Raw genomic sequence first — 16,529 nt, 5'->3', positions numbered from 1 at the left:
TCAAGCACTAACAGTGCCTTCATCGCCTGGGTTGAGGCAGTTCACCTCAAGCACTAACAGTGCCTTCATCGCATAGGTCAAGGCAGTTCACCTCAAGAATTGCACCACCACCTCAATCAGGGATGAATATAAATATCAGTTGTGCCTGTGATGCCTGTAGCCAGTGAATAAATAAGAGTAACAAAAGGAGCTGAGGAGCATTTTGCTCCCGAGGATGGAGTCTACATTGGAACTTAGTAGCTGGAGGTTTGGATGGAGCCTGTCTCCACTGGGTTTCGATTCCAAGAAAGCATCCATTGCAGATGCTGCTGTTTATACCCACATTCAGCTTGGTGGCCTGTCTAAAGGTATTCCTGAGCTCTCCAGCAATCTCGCAGGTTTACCACTGCCACTGCTTGGCAGTGACGTTAATCAGTGCCAAAGTAGGCACTTGATCCAAGAGGATAGCTTACTATTTGTCTCAGGACCTGACACTGAGGTGAACATCCAACCCAGCTTCTGTGTGGACAAGATGCTGTCTGGGATTGCCAAGGTGCCACCCCAAGATTCTACAATTTGCACCATGTGACCATCCCTGTAATACCTCTGCCAAAGTCACTTGGCCGTAATATGGGAATGACCCCAACCTTGTGATTTGGTCATGGTGGAAGTCTTAGCTCCCTTGCTTTGAGACAGTCAGGTCCTTTGTTCCAAAGGAGGCAGGAAATGGTCATTAAAAAAAATCCATATCCCCTTAGGCTAATTAATTAGGTTAAATTAAATGTAACTTTTAACAATAACTCTTTTAAGAACTCAGCAGCAGTTTAAGAATTAGTAGCTATAAATCCTCTTAAGTGGTGCTTTACAACACTTGCACATAAATCTGCAGCTACAACATTTGCACATGACTGGATCGCTGCCATTTCTGCTCTTGAGAAGCTTTCTCAAAACCTAGTGTCTGGCCAGATGCCTACTGCCCATGAGAATCTGTCGCCCTGCATCTGTGTCGTGCCTTGGGAGGTTTTTTCATGTTAAAAGGGCAGATTGAGTAGTTGTTGTTGCTGAGGAGGGAGTGGGACAGCATTTGAAGAGTATACAGGGGTGCCTTAACCTAAAGCTGAGGCATGAGGGGGTAGAGCAGAACTGAGGGTGGGCATGAGCTGCCAGCTCAGGGCATTTCTGTGAGGTCAAAACTTCCTAGGTCAAAATTAGATGCAATATTTGTGGCAATTGCTCCATTTGTGCTGCAAATTTTGCTGAACTGCACAGGAAAACAATTTAGAAGAACGTTTGGTGATTCTTTCGATTCTGAACTGCATTTTCAACACTATGTCTCTTTGCTCAAAAATCTACTGCCATCCGTGTCGCATTGCTTTCTGTCACTGATGCCCTTGTCCATGCCTTCATCACTTTCAGACTTGACTACTCCAGTGCTTTAGCTGGCAGGTCTCCTGTTCTCCACTCACATTAACTTCAATTTACTTACTTCATCAGGATTCATGGCTTGTATCCTGTTCAGTTCATCCATTTCCCTAATTCTCATCAATCTATATGGTTACCAGCCCAATGCTTCGGACTTAGCATTTTGTTCCTTGTGTCTAAATGTCTTCTTTGACCCATCCCACTTTACTACCATCTCCTCCAGCCCAACAACCTTCCCCCTCTGCTGCCAACTCTAATTTCCACATTTGTCCCCATTAATTACTTTATTCAACAATTGCTCAGCAGTCTTTACATTAGGGAGGCACAGTGGCACAGCTAGTACGTCTGCTGCCTCAAGGCTCCAATGACCCAGGTTCAATCCTGACCTCTGGTGTTGTGTGGAATTTGCATGTTCTCCCTGTGACCACTTTGGTTTCCTCTCACATCCCAAAGACGTGTGGATTGATAGGTTAATTGACTACTGTAAATTGCCCCTAGTAATGTGTAGGTGGGTGGTAGAAATTGGGGGGGAGGGGGGAGGAGCTGATGAGAATGTGGGGAGAGTAAAATGGTTAAGGGTAGGATTAGTGTGAAAATGGATGGTTGATTCTCAGCAGAAGGGAGGGGCTGAGGGGCTGTTTCCATGCTTTACCTCTCTTTGATGTCTCCACTTAGCTCTTGCTCTGAAGAATTCCTTCCTTAAACTCCTCTGGTCCTCCTCTGCTTAGACTCTCCAAGAATTGATCTCTTTGACCAAACTCCTAATGTCTCCTCTGGCTCAGCATCTGTTTTTCCTTGTGCTTCTGAGGAGTCTGTTGCGATCTTTTCCTATGGTATGGTGTAACAGTGTAACTGCACAGGTTTCCTTCTGTAGTGGAAAGTCAGTGGTAACTGGAGTCTTTGGGTTTTTGAGGAAAAGGCTATAAGTTTGCTTATTGTTTGCTATCAAAAAACAGGAATGTTGGTACAGGGCTGGGATGAGACAGGTTGTCTCTTCCAATTTTCTTTCTAATACTGCATCTGGGTATCAACAAACATCCTTTATGCTAAACAAACTCTTACGTACTCGTTCTGAAGGTTATGGGTTTCCTGCCACTCCAGTGCTTTGACCACCTCATCCAGGCTGGTTGTCCGGTGAAGTACTGAGGAAGTGCTGTACTGGCTTTTATGATGCCACTCTTTTCATGGCCTCGTTGGTGCAGTTTAGTGGATGTAAAAGACCCCATGGATTTTTGTTTTGAATAAAACCAATAAATATTCCCCAGCGTCCTGGCCAACATTCATCCCTCAAAAAACATCACTAAAACATCTTATCTTTCATCTTGTTGCTGATTGTGGAAGCTTTGCTGAACATTCACATCCTCCAACACTGGCAGACTGCAGCTTGCACTGTTTAACCCCAGTACAATGTACTGCAACAACTCAGCGTGGTTCATCAATACTACTCCATTAATCTATAACCTCTGGATGGCAGCCGGGGCATGGAAAGTTGTTGGAACCTTCTACCCAATAATCTGGAGGGAGTACTTTCACCACACAGACTGGGGATTCAAAAAGGCAGCTTACCACTGACCTCTGTAGAGAAGCATAGTGGCATTAATTGCTGATGTAGCTCACATTTCCTGAGGGAGCAAGTCAACAAAATTGCTGTTCTTTTATTTTTAACAGCTTCTCGGTGCTCTAATTTGTTCCCATCCACTTATGTTAACCCATTCCTTAGGCCTGGACCGTTATTTTCTCTCCAGTTTTGCTTGTCCATATACCATTTCTGCCAGGGCACTTGGTCTGTTTCAGTTCCAATGGAGGCCATCCTGATGATACAGTTCCTTGTCCCAGTACTGCTGCCAGTGTCTTATGCAATGGAACCTCTCCTACCATGCCAATTTTCCAGCTTATCATTAACTTGTTGCCTGTCCAAATTCCAATAGGACATGGCCCTGCTTTTTTAAATTTGATTCCTGATATTTCATTAGCAGCAACTTCCCCCCTTCTCTACCATGGAGCATGACAATTGGATATGTCCTTTTGAATTTCTTTCCTGTTAATTTAGGTTAAGTGAGAATCTAAGAATCCACAAATGTACAGCTCCAGGCAGCATCCTACACATTGACCATGGGTTGTACAGTGGTACGTAGGTCATTGTCCTTTTAAATCTCATTTATTTTCTTGAGGTTAAACAACATCTTGAGGTTGAAAATAACATAATAATCAGCTGATACTGCTCTGGAGCTTCTCCGCTATTTTCCTCTTACTTGAACACTGAGAAATAAATCTAATTCTTTTTATATTGCCATTTAAAAAAAAAGACATGAATAAGATCTTTATTTATCAAAAAGACCTTGGTTAATTTCGAGCATAGGCGTGAGGAGCAATAATGTGTTTCTGTTTTTACTTCAGGACTTGTTTCTTGTGAAAAGCAGCAGGCTTGTTTCGATAATGTGGCAAGGCAGGCTTCTCATCCGACAAAGCTGCAAAACTGAAAAGTAGCGGCAGCTGCAGACTGAATATGCTGACAGTTCCTGGAGACCGTTCATGCATTAGCTCATTCATTGCACTGGGGGTAAATCATGAAATCTCCAGTTAGAAAATGGAGTTGAATTTTCTCCAAACCTGTTTTCAGTTGCTATTCTTACAGGTTAGGGAGTTATGTGTCTTGCTGGAGATGGTGTGTACCCCTAAAATGAATGGGCCTCTGGGGATTTCATTACAAACACCTTGGGCTTGAGCACAGGAACTCAAAATCGTTTCGAGTCATAGAGAGATTACATGGGAACGCTAAGTCCACGCTCACCATCAATCACCCACTTACACTAATCCTACATTAATCCTACTTTTTTTATTCTCTCCATATTCCCCTCAACTCACCCCAGGTTCTACCCCTCACCTACACACTATGGACATTTTACAGTGGCCAATTAACCTACAACCTGCACATTTTTGGCATGTGGGAGGAAACCCACGTGATCACAGGAAGAATGTGCAAACTCCATACAGATGGTACTGTGAGACACTGTCCTTGTGCCATAAGCTCCAGTGTAGATGTCCCCACTGAGGCTCATGGGGCTGCACATGCTGGACAAACGGCTTAAAGAGAAGCCTGTCTGAAAAACAGCCAGGTACAAAAGTGCATTGAAAACCATTGTTGTATTAAACCTAGCATCAGGCACGACACATCATAAAGTATTTCCTTCAAAATCACGGGCAGATCCTTGTTAGTCTTGACTCAGTAAGACCACTTACTTGTGGTTTTAAACCCACTCTGGATACATGAACCTATCATCCAGGCTGTAAGCTTCAGTGCAGTACTGACAAACCACCTGGAGGTTTCTGAGGTTTTAACTTGTAGAACAGATAAGAGTGAATCAGTTCAAGTGGTGGATTTGGACTTTCAGAAGGCCTTCAATAAGATCCATGTAAGAATTTATTGAATAATATTGGAGCGAAGATATTTATTTATTAGTCACATGTACACCGAAGCACACAGTGAAATGTGTCTTTTTGCGTTAGTGAGAATGTGCTGGGGGCAGCCCGCAAGTGTTGCCACTCTTCCGGCACCAACATAGCATGCCCACAGCTCCTAACCTGTACATCTTTGGAAGATGATTGAGGATTGGTTAACGGATAGAAATGAGAGTGCGTGTAAACAGCTCATTCGGGTTGGGAGACTAGCCAGGGAGGAGCACAGAGATGGGTGCTGGGTCAAAGCTGTTTACTGTCTATATCAATGACTTGGAGGAGGAGATCAAATGTAATATAACCATGTTAGCTGATGCTACAAAGGCAGGTGCAGTGTGGGCTGTGAGGATTTCAGCATTTCCCTATCTTATGTCAGTGTCACTGCTGGTCCCCAGTGTCAGTGGATTAGAACCATAGAACCATACAGCACAAAACAGTCCCTTCGGCCCACCGTGTCGTGCCGTCCATCAGACCACCCTCACACTACCTAACCCCTTCCTCCCGCATATCCCTCTATCTCACGTTCCTCCATATGCCTATCCAACAAGCTCTTGAGCCTGTTCAATGTATCTGCCTCCACCACCATCCCAGATTCCTATCTGCTAATCCCTAATGTCGGTGGATTCTCCATTGCTGGTCCCCAGTGTCAGTGGATTCCTGTCTAACAGTCCCCAGTGTTACCAGATTCCCCGCTACTGGGCCCCCATTGTCAGTGGGTTCCTTTCTGTTGTTACTCCCCTATCATGAATGAGTTTCTGGCTGATTTCTCCCATTGAGAATAAGTAGCTGACCAGATAACCGTTTATACGTGAGTGATACCCTACTTGTGCCAATGTATGTGTCCATATTCATCTATGATCCTTTAAATGAGACCATATTTCCATTCCTGACAGAATTTGAGAGCTCATAAATCTGTGTGGATTGGTGATTTGAATGTTTATGACCCACGGCCTCAGCAAATGTACACAGGAAAATCGGAGAAGACCACTCGGCCCCTCAAGCCTGTCCCACCATTCAATATGATCATGGCTGATCTATGCTGCCCCAGGCCCCAACATCTCTTCTGCGCAAGTTCCCCATAACCCTCAATATTTCAAATATTTATCCATGTCCACCTTAAATATATCTAATGATCCAGCCTCCGCCACTCTCAGGAGCAGAATTCCAGAGATTCACTACCTCAGAGAAGAAATTTCTACACACCTCACTTTTAAACGACAGGCCCCTTGTAGTTATGTTTCCCTTGATTGTGATTCTCCCACTAGTGTTACTTTAACAGTTACTCTGTTAAAGCCCCTTAGGTTCTGCTATGTAATTTCAGGATTTGGTTGCAGTGCTTTTTGAGAATTTAATACCTGGTCTTCCCATGCTTCTCATCTTCCTGGACATTTTGCTTCAGACATCAGGACTGCCTTTGAAGAGACAAGAGAGCGGGATTCAAGGATTCCTTCCCAGCAGGACTGAAACTACATCGACCTGAGGGACATCCTGTTCCGATTAACACATCCTTTTGACTGGGAAAAAATTGGTTTGTTGCAGTGGGGTAGATGTTGAAACACTGTGTGAAGGATTGGGGGTAAATTATTTCCGTGAGTAACCACACACAATTTAGAGGATGTACAATTGCAGAGAACTGCAACACCAATGCAGTGGGTGTAGTGTGCAGGGGAGCAGTTGATCAATATACCCAGCAGCCACCACTGCCTGAAAGCTTGCCACAGTCCAGCAGCGCCTCTGCCCCACAAAGCTGCTCTCTGTTTGCAGACAGGAAGGAAGGGGTTCGTCCTTGAGTCCAAGATCAGTGGGAGCAAGCGCGGGCATGAAGCCGATAAAGCACATTCCAAAAGAGAGCAGAGTGTAGAGGGGATCTGATATTTATCCCCATCCCATCAACCCAGAGAGAGCTGATAAGGTCATTTCCCACCACCCACAGTTGGATGCACCAGCAGTACATTATGGTTTGTTTTGGGATGTCTCCGGGTTGCCACTGATGACTTATAATGGAAGTCCTTCCTTAATAAGCCTTTAGTAAGGGGCTTACAGGGGAACCAAAAGGGTTACAATGGATACTGATTCAGGGGCAAGTGCCAAGCCTCAGTAATACATTGGGAACGGGCTCTGGGAAGTTGGGCGGTGAGTGAGAGACCAACCCCGGTGGGAGCTCTGCATTGGCTGGAATGGAAAGGAGCAGACCTCAACCTGCCGGGGAATTGTTCTCACCAGCTGCCAGACACACGTGAAAGATAGCTGGGAACGCAAGGGTTAACGACTGGCAGTGTAAGGGTTAATAGTATGCTTCTTAGTATGGTTCTGACTGTGAAAGGATTTTCAAGGTAAAGAATGATCTCATTATGTTGTGATTTAGTTACGTCTGGTTTTAATAGCAGGTGCAAGTGGGAAGAGGTAGTTTTTTTACCTATATTTTGTTATGTTCGAAACTTTATGTAAACAATTGCCTGTGTAAGAGTAGTTTCTCACCTATTGTTCCCACGAAAAAGGGTATAAAAATACACCTTCTTTGAGTGGGTCTCGGTATAGAGTTAGAGTTACATGGTTTACTCTGTCTCTTTATTTTCCCACTCCCGCTAGCAAAAGCTAATAAAGCATCTATCGTAAGTTCTTTGGTTCTGCTGTTGTCTGATTCTTTACAGAAGGGCGGGTTGACTATGACACACAAGAGACTGCAGATGCTAGAACTTTTCGCTGCCCACCCTTTCCCTTAACCGCTAAACCATCTCCACTCTACTCTTCCAGTCCAGGAAGGTTGTCTGCCCATTTCCCTCCACAGATGCCTCCTGACCTGCTGAGTTCCTCCAGCATCTTGTTTGTTGCTCACAATGGATCTGCTGGAATTAATTTGCTGTAGAATTAGAGGAGGTGGATCAATTTTTGAAAGATCAGGGGATTGAGGGCTCTGGGGAACTGGTACAGAAGAGCAGTTGAGGCCTGGGGCAGATCAGCTCTACTCATATTGTATGGCCAGGCAGGTTAGAGGGGTTGAGTGGCCTATTCCTGCTCCTATTGAATTCTTTAAAAGTGTGCGAAGGTTATGGCACTCTCAATATTATTGCATTGTATTGGGAAATGGGAATGATCATCTTGTTTACATTCCCTTCATCTCATTCCATTCATTGACTCAGGCTCCTGCCTGTGTTCCTTCAGAATCTGTGTGGGGAAGGGACAAGGCACCCTTCCATTTCCTTCCTAACTCAAGCAACATCATCTGTTCCCTGCCCCCATTCCATATCGATGTTCCATCCTCGGGCTGCGACGCTGTTTCTCTGATGTCTCCTGGTAACTCATCGACTTCTCAAGAGTGACCCGGGGTGGGGGTGGGGATGGGGGGGGGGGGGCGCTGTTAGGCTGTTTGACTGTGGAGGCATCACAACCATCACCCAAAGTTTGTGTACTTTCTGCAGTTTATGCAGCTACAATAATGGCATTCAAGAGACTTTTAGATAGACATGTGAATATGCAGGGAATGGAGGGGATATGGATCACGTGCAGGCAGAAGGGATTAGTTTAATTTGACACCATGTTTGGCACAGACATCAAGGGCCGAAGGGCTTGTCCCTGTGCTGTACTCTTCTGTTTCCAGTATGTGTCACTTTGGCCCAGTGACTAACAGGGATGGGTTCAACCATCATGTGTATCCCTGCAGTGTCAGGGTCGATGAAATGTCACGCCATTGGAGAGTGGTGAGTTCCCTCTCCACTGGCAGCAGAGAACGGATGCAATGGTCTCTCTTTTCTATTACCACCACCGTCCCTAATCCCCTCCCATTTGTCATCTACATGCTGCCTGTGGATGATTTTAGCCCAGAACCTGTCACTCTCCAAACATTTCACCCTCTCCTATTTTTTTTGCTCTTTTGCTTTTTGTCCAGTTTGGGTGAAGCAGGAAGATCCTCTAATGTGGTTAAGACCAAAGTTCCTCAGAAGTATCCACTCCTTCACCACCTTCTGCAGCGGAGATCTGGACCCCACCTACAGCATCAGGATGTTGCTCACCTTCACCTGCCTCCTCTTCCACTGAAATCTTCACCCCAGGATGACTGTTGGAAGATGTCCCCACCTTCACCGGGAAGTATGGCTCATCCATTCTCTGGCATCTGCACACTGTGATCCAAGTACAACAAAGGACTCATTTTAAAGTCCTTACCAACGTTTTCAAATGCCTCAGTGGTCCTACCCCAATCCCTCCCCATCTCTGTGCTCTCCTCCTCTCCTATAAGCTCTCATTCTGGCTTCTAGCTCCTCCAATTCACAAATGGGAGTCCTGGGCTCTGGAATTCCCTCCCTTAACTTCTGCTCCTTGTCACCAAGTTCTCTTTTCTCAAGCTTAGACTGTTTAAACCTCTCCCAGGGATTCCTGGGATCTCCTGCAGTATTTGTCACAAGTAGTTACTTGTAAGATCTCGTTGGACCTCCAACACCTTAACTGTAAAGGGCTGCGGGTCATCCTGTAGTTAGGGGAGGCATGGTATAAAACCTGGCACTCCCTGACATAGAACACACAGGAACAGCACAGCACAGGAACGGGCCCTTTGGCCCACAATGTCTGTGCCAACCATGATGCCAAATTAAACAAAACCCACTTGTCTGCACATGGTCTATATCTTTCCGTTCCCTGCCCGTTCATGGGTCTGTCTAAAAGCCTCTTGAACAACACTGTCGTGTCTGCTTCCATTACAACCCCTGGCAGTACATTGTAAGCACCTACTACTTTTTGTGTAAGAAACTTGCCTCACACATTCCCTTTAAACTTTCACATCTCACTTAAAGTTACGCCCGTTAGTATATAATGTTTCTACCCTGAGAAAAAAGACTCTGCTATCTACTCTATCTATGCCTCTCATACTTCCATCAGGTCTCCCCTCAGCTTCCCACGCTCCAGAAAAATACAACGCAAGCTTGTCCAACCTCTCCTTATAGCTAATACTCTCCAATTCAGGCAGCATCCTGATGAATTTCTCCTGCACCCTCTCCAAAGCCTCCATATTCTAATGAGGCGACCAGAATACTCTAAATGTGGCCTAACCAAAGTTTTATACAGCTGAGGCTTTCCAGAAGCTAGTCGGTGCACAACATGCACTCAGGGCTCAGGGATTAGAAGCACAGGGAAGACATGGTCCCAGAGTGAGAAGCCAACTTCTGCAGCCCATCACGTGTCCCAGGTTTTATTCCCACATGGGAGCAGATGGTCCTGACTATAACTGAGCTCAGCATCCCAGAACTGAGGGCATGAGAGCTGGCATTTAACTGCTCACAGAGAGGATAGCAAATGGGCCCTGGGTGCATCAACAGACACCAATTGACACCCAACTTCTCACATGAAGATCGACAGAAAGGGGCTGGGACTGGTGAGTGTCCGAGCCTCCAGTAGGTGAGGAATGCAGGCATTTTGTCCCGCCTTCCTTCGTCTCTGTAAACTTTCTGGACAGATTTTGCCATACCGTGGAAGGCCCAGGGTATGAACCAGTGCGGAAAGAGGGTCCTGTATTCCACCTAGTTCAAGGATTGATACCACAGACTATTTAAAAGGGTGTAACTCTTCTCCTGGAATGAAGGGGGTTGTAACAGGGCAAACACGGGAATTGTTCTTCAACCTCAATACAAACTTACACAGGAACCAGAAGCGACAGTCCCAGAGTTGACCCAGGCCGTGATCTCTGCAAGCACAAAGGCCACTGCTGGGGACCCACAATTTTCCTGTTCTTGGAGCATATCCAGCAGTTCCTGATTTATTGCAGCTTTCCTGCAAATGCACGTTTGTTTGCTTTGCCTTTTACTCACCCAGACTTCGTGAAGCCTGGATTGAGACACCAATGGGTCTTTCTCGTGCACCAGCCGACAGTAAAGTCTCCACCCAGTTTCTGGGGAGGGTTCCATTCCATATCAGGACAGCCCAAATCTGGCATCTGAGGTTTGTTTTGGTTGGAATACGCTTCCAGTCTGCATCCATTGTTACAGGGCAGGTCCAACTGACTCAAGGGAGCTACACAACGTGTTATCACCACCCTTTACTGAGTTGGTGGAGGATGGTTCCACCGAGTGCTGCCGATGAGGTAGCAAATGAGCCTGCTCCTATTACCAAATGGCTGCTTGCAAAGAGCTCTGGCTCATGGACCCTCCTACCACTGCTTCCGATGGACAAGCCTTCAGCGAATGAACCCGCACCCTCAATTTTGTGCAGATTCTGCAACCTGCATCCAACTGAGTGCATCTTTGTTCTTGTAGGAATCTCAAAAATCTCGACCAAAAAAGGGTCAAAGAGAACTCCCGTAATGTGCCAAAAAACTTTTATTAAGATTTTATAAAAGGAATTTGTGTTGCATAAAAAACTTTTATTTAACGAAACATAACAGGAAATATAAAAGAAACAACTGCAAAGGAAAATGGAGAGCGAATTTGAACACCACAACACAATAAGATGAGGACAGAGGCGGGATGAAGACAGAGGCAGGAAAAGGGAACAAAGATCTGGGTCTGTAATATTAGACACGGCTGCCTGCCCAGAACCCTGTGTACACACACAGAGACTCTGCCTGTACCATTACACAAAGCTTTCTTCAGGCAAGGACTCAGCACACTGGCTCATCTAAACAAGCACCCTCAACACCATCTCAAGTGAGGTGAACGTCATCACATCAACCACAGTGCTTCAAGCTCTACGGAGCGGGACTGCAGGCTCGTCCAACCTTCCTGCGAGGTCGTGCGTCCCCAGGTCACCGAGGACGCCACTGGAATTCAGAGAACAGCCTAGAGGAGGCAAATATGAACGCTTCATGGGATCTGCTCCGAGGGCAAGGAACTTCTCCCTCTACACTGTCTTACTGCACACTCCCAGGGCAGATACAGAGGCCTCCCACACTTACACCCCGCCAGCATCCAAAGAGTGCACCTCACAGCACCCGTCTCCAACATCTGTCTGAGTCGGGCGGAGTGCAGCACTGCACTCGCATCCGGTGCAGCTAGGCCTTGAGCACGTCGCATCGCTCGCAACCAGCACTCTTGCATTCCCAGTTCTAACACCAACACCTCCTCCTACTTGGTGAAACTGGCGCCCACTGAATGGCCCACGTGCAAAAGCTTTGTGTAAGGGAGTGGAATGTCTAGTGTAGAAGCTGTCAGTGTTATCTGAGATGGTGTGGTGTATGGTGTGTGCGTGCCCGTGTGTGTGTGCGCGCGCGCGCGAGTTCATGAGATGCGCTGCATTCCTGTAGCCTGCACAAAGAACTTTTTCTTCAGGCCTCTACTGCTGTGCTCCAACCAGTACTGGGAACATTAGAGCCACAACTGAACTCCTGGAAAAAAGGGATTCTTTTTCTAAACAAATCAGAAAAAAAAAGGTCCAGTTCCTATGTGAGCAGTTTTTTAAAAAAAAAATCAGCCTCCAGGATGTGGCTGCAGAAGTCAAATCAGATGTATTTTTATTTTTAAAAAATCAAATCTACGTATAACCTTTGCATAGTCCGTTAACGATGCTTCGTTTTCATTCTGTGCCTGAAGGGTCAGGTATTAAATATGTGGGACTGATGGGGGGTGGGGGGGAGTGGGGAACACTTGAAAACTTCTTGAGGTTGGACCAGAGGTGTTTACTGGCTGGTACCTCACCATACCTCAGCAGCCTAATGTGGTCATTTGACACATTAATTCTTGGAGAGAAAACCAAAAAAAAACATTAAACATTTTTTTCCATTGTAATTATACAAGGTTGAAATATTGCCTGAAGTCATCAGGTATAACTAAAATCCTTAAACATCTGATTAATGTGAAGTACAGCACAGAGGAAGTGATTAGATTAACGGAATGCACCAAGCCCCAAATGCCCAGTGACTTCCAATACGGCTTCCCCGATTCCCAAAATGCACAGCGAGCTGGCATCAGCAAAAACAAACCCCACCACCCCCCACCCCCCCCACAAAACTATTTATTTTCAAAAGAAAAATCAACGATATTTCACATTACTCCCTTCTGTTCTGAAAGGCAGTGACTCAGCTAGGATAAGAGTTCTACAGGGGCTAACAACTGCACAGACCCCACTCTTGCTCCTACAGGAGACACTTGGTCAGTTAATTATCAGACAGCTAATTGACCCCGCTGGTGCTAGGAGAGCGGAGAGGTTGAGCAAAGTAGGCCTTGATGTCCCCACTCCTCCCTCAGCCCACCCTACGGTCGATTAGCTTTCTGATGCTTGTTCCAGCAGAGGTCACGGATGCCATTCAGGAGTAGGAACCCAGGCAGACTTTGTCACCTGCTCTCCCACTCCATAACCCAGGCCACCGAGGTTCACTGCCATCCTGCTTTGAAATTGAATGCGAGGACTGCTTGGACCAGTGGCTCAGTTATTCAAAGGGCAACATATTCAACCCACTGAGCCACCATCTCAATTGTGATTTTCTGATGGGAAATTTAAATTCATCAAATAGCGCCAGCTGTGAAGAATGTTGGCTTTCTTTTGTAAATGCTGAGGGAATCAGGCAAAGACTATTCAGCCACTCTAAGGGGTTGGGGTCGATCTGCAGGTACAGACTTGCATGAAAACAGACCTCCTAAACAACAATATTCACAAATCTGAATGATACTCCCAGTGACTCCTTCCCGTTCACTCGTTACCTCACTAGTTCTACACAGGGTCTGGGCAGCTGCACCATCCTCTCAATACGGTGAGAACTTCTGTCGCTCAGACTTCTTAACCCCATTGGATGAGGAGATTTTGGCTGTATAAGCTGACAGGCTCCCAGAAGGCCCCGAGCTGGCCGCAGACAATGCCAGGAAGGGAACGTTTTTCATGCCAAGGAGGCTGGAGATGGGAATGGCATAGGGGGCATTCAGCAGAGAGGATGGGAGGGCGGAGCTCATCGATGCCAGTGGGGAAGAGGCAGGGTTGGCAGGCTGAGAGAAGGTCATGTTGAGGTCAACTGGGGTCGTGATGGAAGCATTCTGGGAGGTGGTTTTAGCCATCTCTAAACTGTAAAGAAAGAGAGGTGGAGAGAGGTCAGGGTTATATTAGGTGAGAGGAATTGAAGAAGATTGAGTTAAGGAGGGGTGGTGAAGGATGATATTAAAACAAATGTAAGGATACATTATGCCACAGGTTCAATACTTCCGTATTGAATTAAAAACACACACAAGGCACTAAACACATGCAAGGGGGGCCTTCCCAGCTCAATGACCTTCAACCACCCAAGATCCCCACATTACAAAGGGTACACAAAATGGAGCCACACAGCCAACGTTAGCCTTGGGTCCTGTCGCCGACCAGTAGACAGCTGCAGACATCTAGTCAAAACTCTGCTGAGGAAACGGCTCGGTGGACAACCCAGTTCCATTGAGCAAACCACACTGCTCACCCATGAAACTCTCCAATCAACTGGCTGGAAAGCTACATCAAAAAGATTCTTCTTTCTCTCCCTCTACACAATCTGGTCTCCTATGCCCCTCATCCCATTTGTTCCTCTTCTAGATACCTTCCAAATAAAGATGACTCTGTGCAACTCACTTTCCTGTGATAGTGCTACTATGGGATTCACTTTTTTTCAGACTAGTGATCTGGTCCTTTAAAGGCCAGATTTTTTGACTTAGTTGGTCTTTAATTCAAACATTTTCGATCATGCTGGTAATCTGTGCTTACTGGCCTTGGCTACTTTATCTGGGCTTCTCAAAGACAAACCAGGTGACAGGAGTCGCACTGACTGATCTGTCAAAGGGAGTTGGGAGTGAAGTTTGCACTGGTCATCTTGCCTGCACTGAGCTCAGGGCCCCATTTGTACCCATGGTCCATGTCTCCCAGCAGGTGGCTCAAGAGCGGCAGGGCACAATGCCAGACTTGGCCAAAGAGCGGTGCATGGTTTAGGGAAGTGGAGACGCAAACGGGAGAAGATAAAAAGTTGTTACAATGTTGACCATTTTTACTGTAAATTTTAAAAGTGCTCTGCTAAGAAAGGTTGGTGAATACACTAGGGACAATTAGCAGAGGGAACCTGAACATTCAGTATCTGTAATCTTAACAAAGCCTCTCACAGCTTCAACACTTAAGATACTGGGCAGACCCAAGCCTCACTGACCAATAGAGTCTCGGGCTCAAACTCTGCTGTCAGCTGATTGAACTAACATCAGCCTCCTATACAACAGCTGTCAGTGTTAAAGGCCTGGTTGGGGACAGGAGGATAAAGAGTTCAGATTGGGGGTGGTGGGGAGGGTGGGGAGCGACTTTAGCCAAGTTTTAGCCTGTGACTGAGCTGCACCTCTAAATATTGCATAATGTCAAATAGTCCTTTTGACACTTCATCAGTGCTATCACTATGCTATCACTTAGGTGGGTTACTACAGGGTAAACAGTATTTGTGAAACTGTACCCCAATAAAGGAGGGGAGAAAACAAAAAACTAACCACAGAGCTGAAGCATATCCCCAAACATCCCAATGTAGTGGCACAGCTGGTAGAGCTGCTGCCTCACAGCTCCAGAGACCCAGGTTCAATCCTGACCTCCGGTGCTGTCTGTGCGGAGTTTGCACGTTCTCCCTGTGACCGTGTGGGTTTCCTCCAGGTGTTCCAGTTTCCTCCCACATCCCAAATACGTGCGGGTCGGCAGGTTAATTGGCCACTGTAAATTGCCTCTAGTGGGTAGGTGAGGGGTAGAATCTGGGGGTGGAGGTGGGGGTGGGGGGGAGTTGATGGGAATGTGGGGAGAATAAAAAAAATAGGATTAATATAGGAATTATGTAAATGATAACTGGTTGATGGCTGGCATGGACTTGGTGGGCTGAAGGGCCTATTTCCGTACTGTCTCTCTCTATGACTGTCAATCTGAGGAGGCACAATGGTGTCAGCACTCAGTCCAGCGATGATCATTGACTGTGGGAGGCAAAGATCTCTGATCATTGCCTTCTTGCAGAAGGGGAAAGGGAAGGACACAGGATAGGAAGTGAATATCAGATCACTCTCCTAATGGGTTGACAGTAGAATGACACCAGCAGAGTCCTGGGAAAAGGACAGCATTTGTGGGTGAGCTCAGAACAAGACTGAACACTAAATGCTCCCAAACTGTCCCTCCCCCATACAGCCCGTCACCCAGAGCAGTAATTTACTGGGTGCTTATGAGAGTTGGCTCAACTCCATCCACTGTGCCCTTTACTCTGCACACAGCTCACCATAACCCAGCACCAAACCTGTGCCCACTGCCAGCAGGTCGCCTGTCCCTCTTATCTGCTATGGTGCGCTGCCTCTTCCATTACCGTGCTGGGCTAGGCCACCATGTTTCCTTACCATGCGTTTATGAGGTACTGCGCCAAGTTGATGTTCAGGGCACCCCCTGTGATTGTAACGAGTCTCTCAGTCGAACCATCGACCTGATTGTCGATCTTGATTTGAGCACCCGACATCTGCCGGATTTCGTTTATTTTACTGCCCTGTCTCCCAATGATGCAGCCTATTAACTGAAGGCAGAGAAAATAGAACAGGAGTTAGTGAGGGGACCAAGCCACTACTGGCACCCTTCTTGCTCTTAATAAAGAAAAATTGTTGGGTAGTTATTGAGCCCACTGACATGCTGGGGAAAAGAACGCATCCATTTCTATCCATTTCAGTAGGTGTCACTATTAACACCACCCACAGTTATACAACTCTTCTCATACACATGGGAAGCACAGCTCCCTCTATCCTGCCCCA

The 16,529-nt window shown here is 46.4% G+C and overlaps 1 protein-coding gene across 7 annotated transcripts in view; it reads right to left on the bottom strand.

Annotated features, from left to right (window-relative positions):
* Window positions 1-11,141: 11,141 nt before the first annotated feature.
* The window catches only part of pcbp4 (poly(rC) binding protein 4), an 88,583-nt gene continuing 83,195 nt past the window's right edge, over window positions 11,142-16,529 (bottom strand). For 5 of the 7 annotated variants that reach the window (XM_052017269.1, XM_052017270.1, XM_052017271.1 and 2 more), the window contains 2 exons: window positions 16,128-16,297; window positions 11,142-13,830 (listed from right to left, as the gene is read on the bottom strand). In XM_052017269.1, coding sequence (XP_051873229.1) covers window positions 13,518-13,830; window positions 16,128-16,297 — 483 coding nt within the window. In that variant the 3' untranslated portion in view covers window positions 11,142-13,517. Of the gene's footprint in view, window positions 13,831-15,044; window positions 15,504-16,127; window positions 16,298-16,529 lie in introns of those variants that run through there. The other 2 variants (XM_052017275.1, XM_052017276.1) reach the window with 2 other exon arrangements.

Source organism: Pristis pectinata, chromosome 6 (genome assembly GCF_009764475.1).
Source record: "Pristis pectinata isolate sPriPec2 chromosome 6, sPriPec2.1.pri, whole genome shotgun sequence".
In the NCBI taxonomy this organism is placed as follows: Eukaryota; Metazoa; Chordata; class Chondrichthyes; order Rhinopristiformes; family Pristidae; genus Pristis; species Pristis pectinata.
Note: the sequence above shows the minus strand (reverse complement) of the source record. Positions and strands in the feature narration are given on the sequence as shown.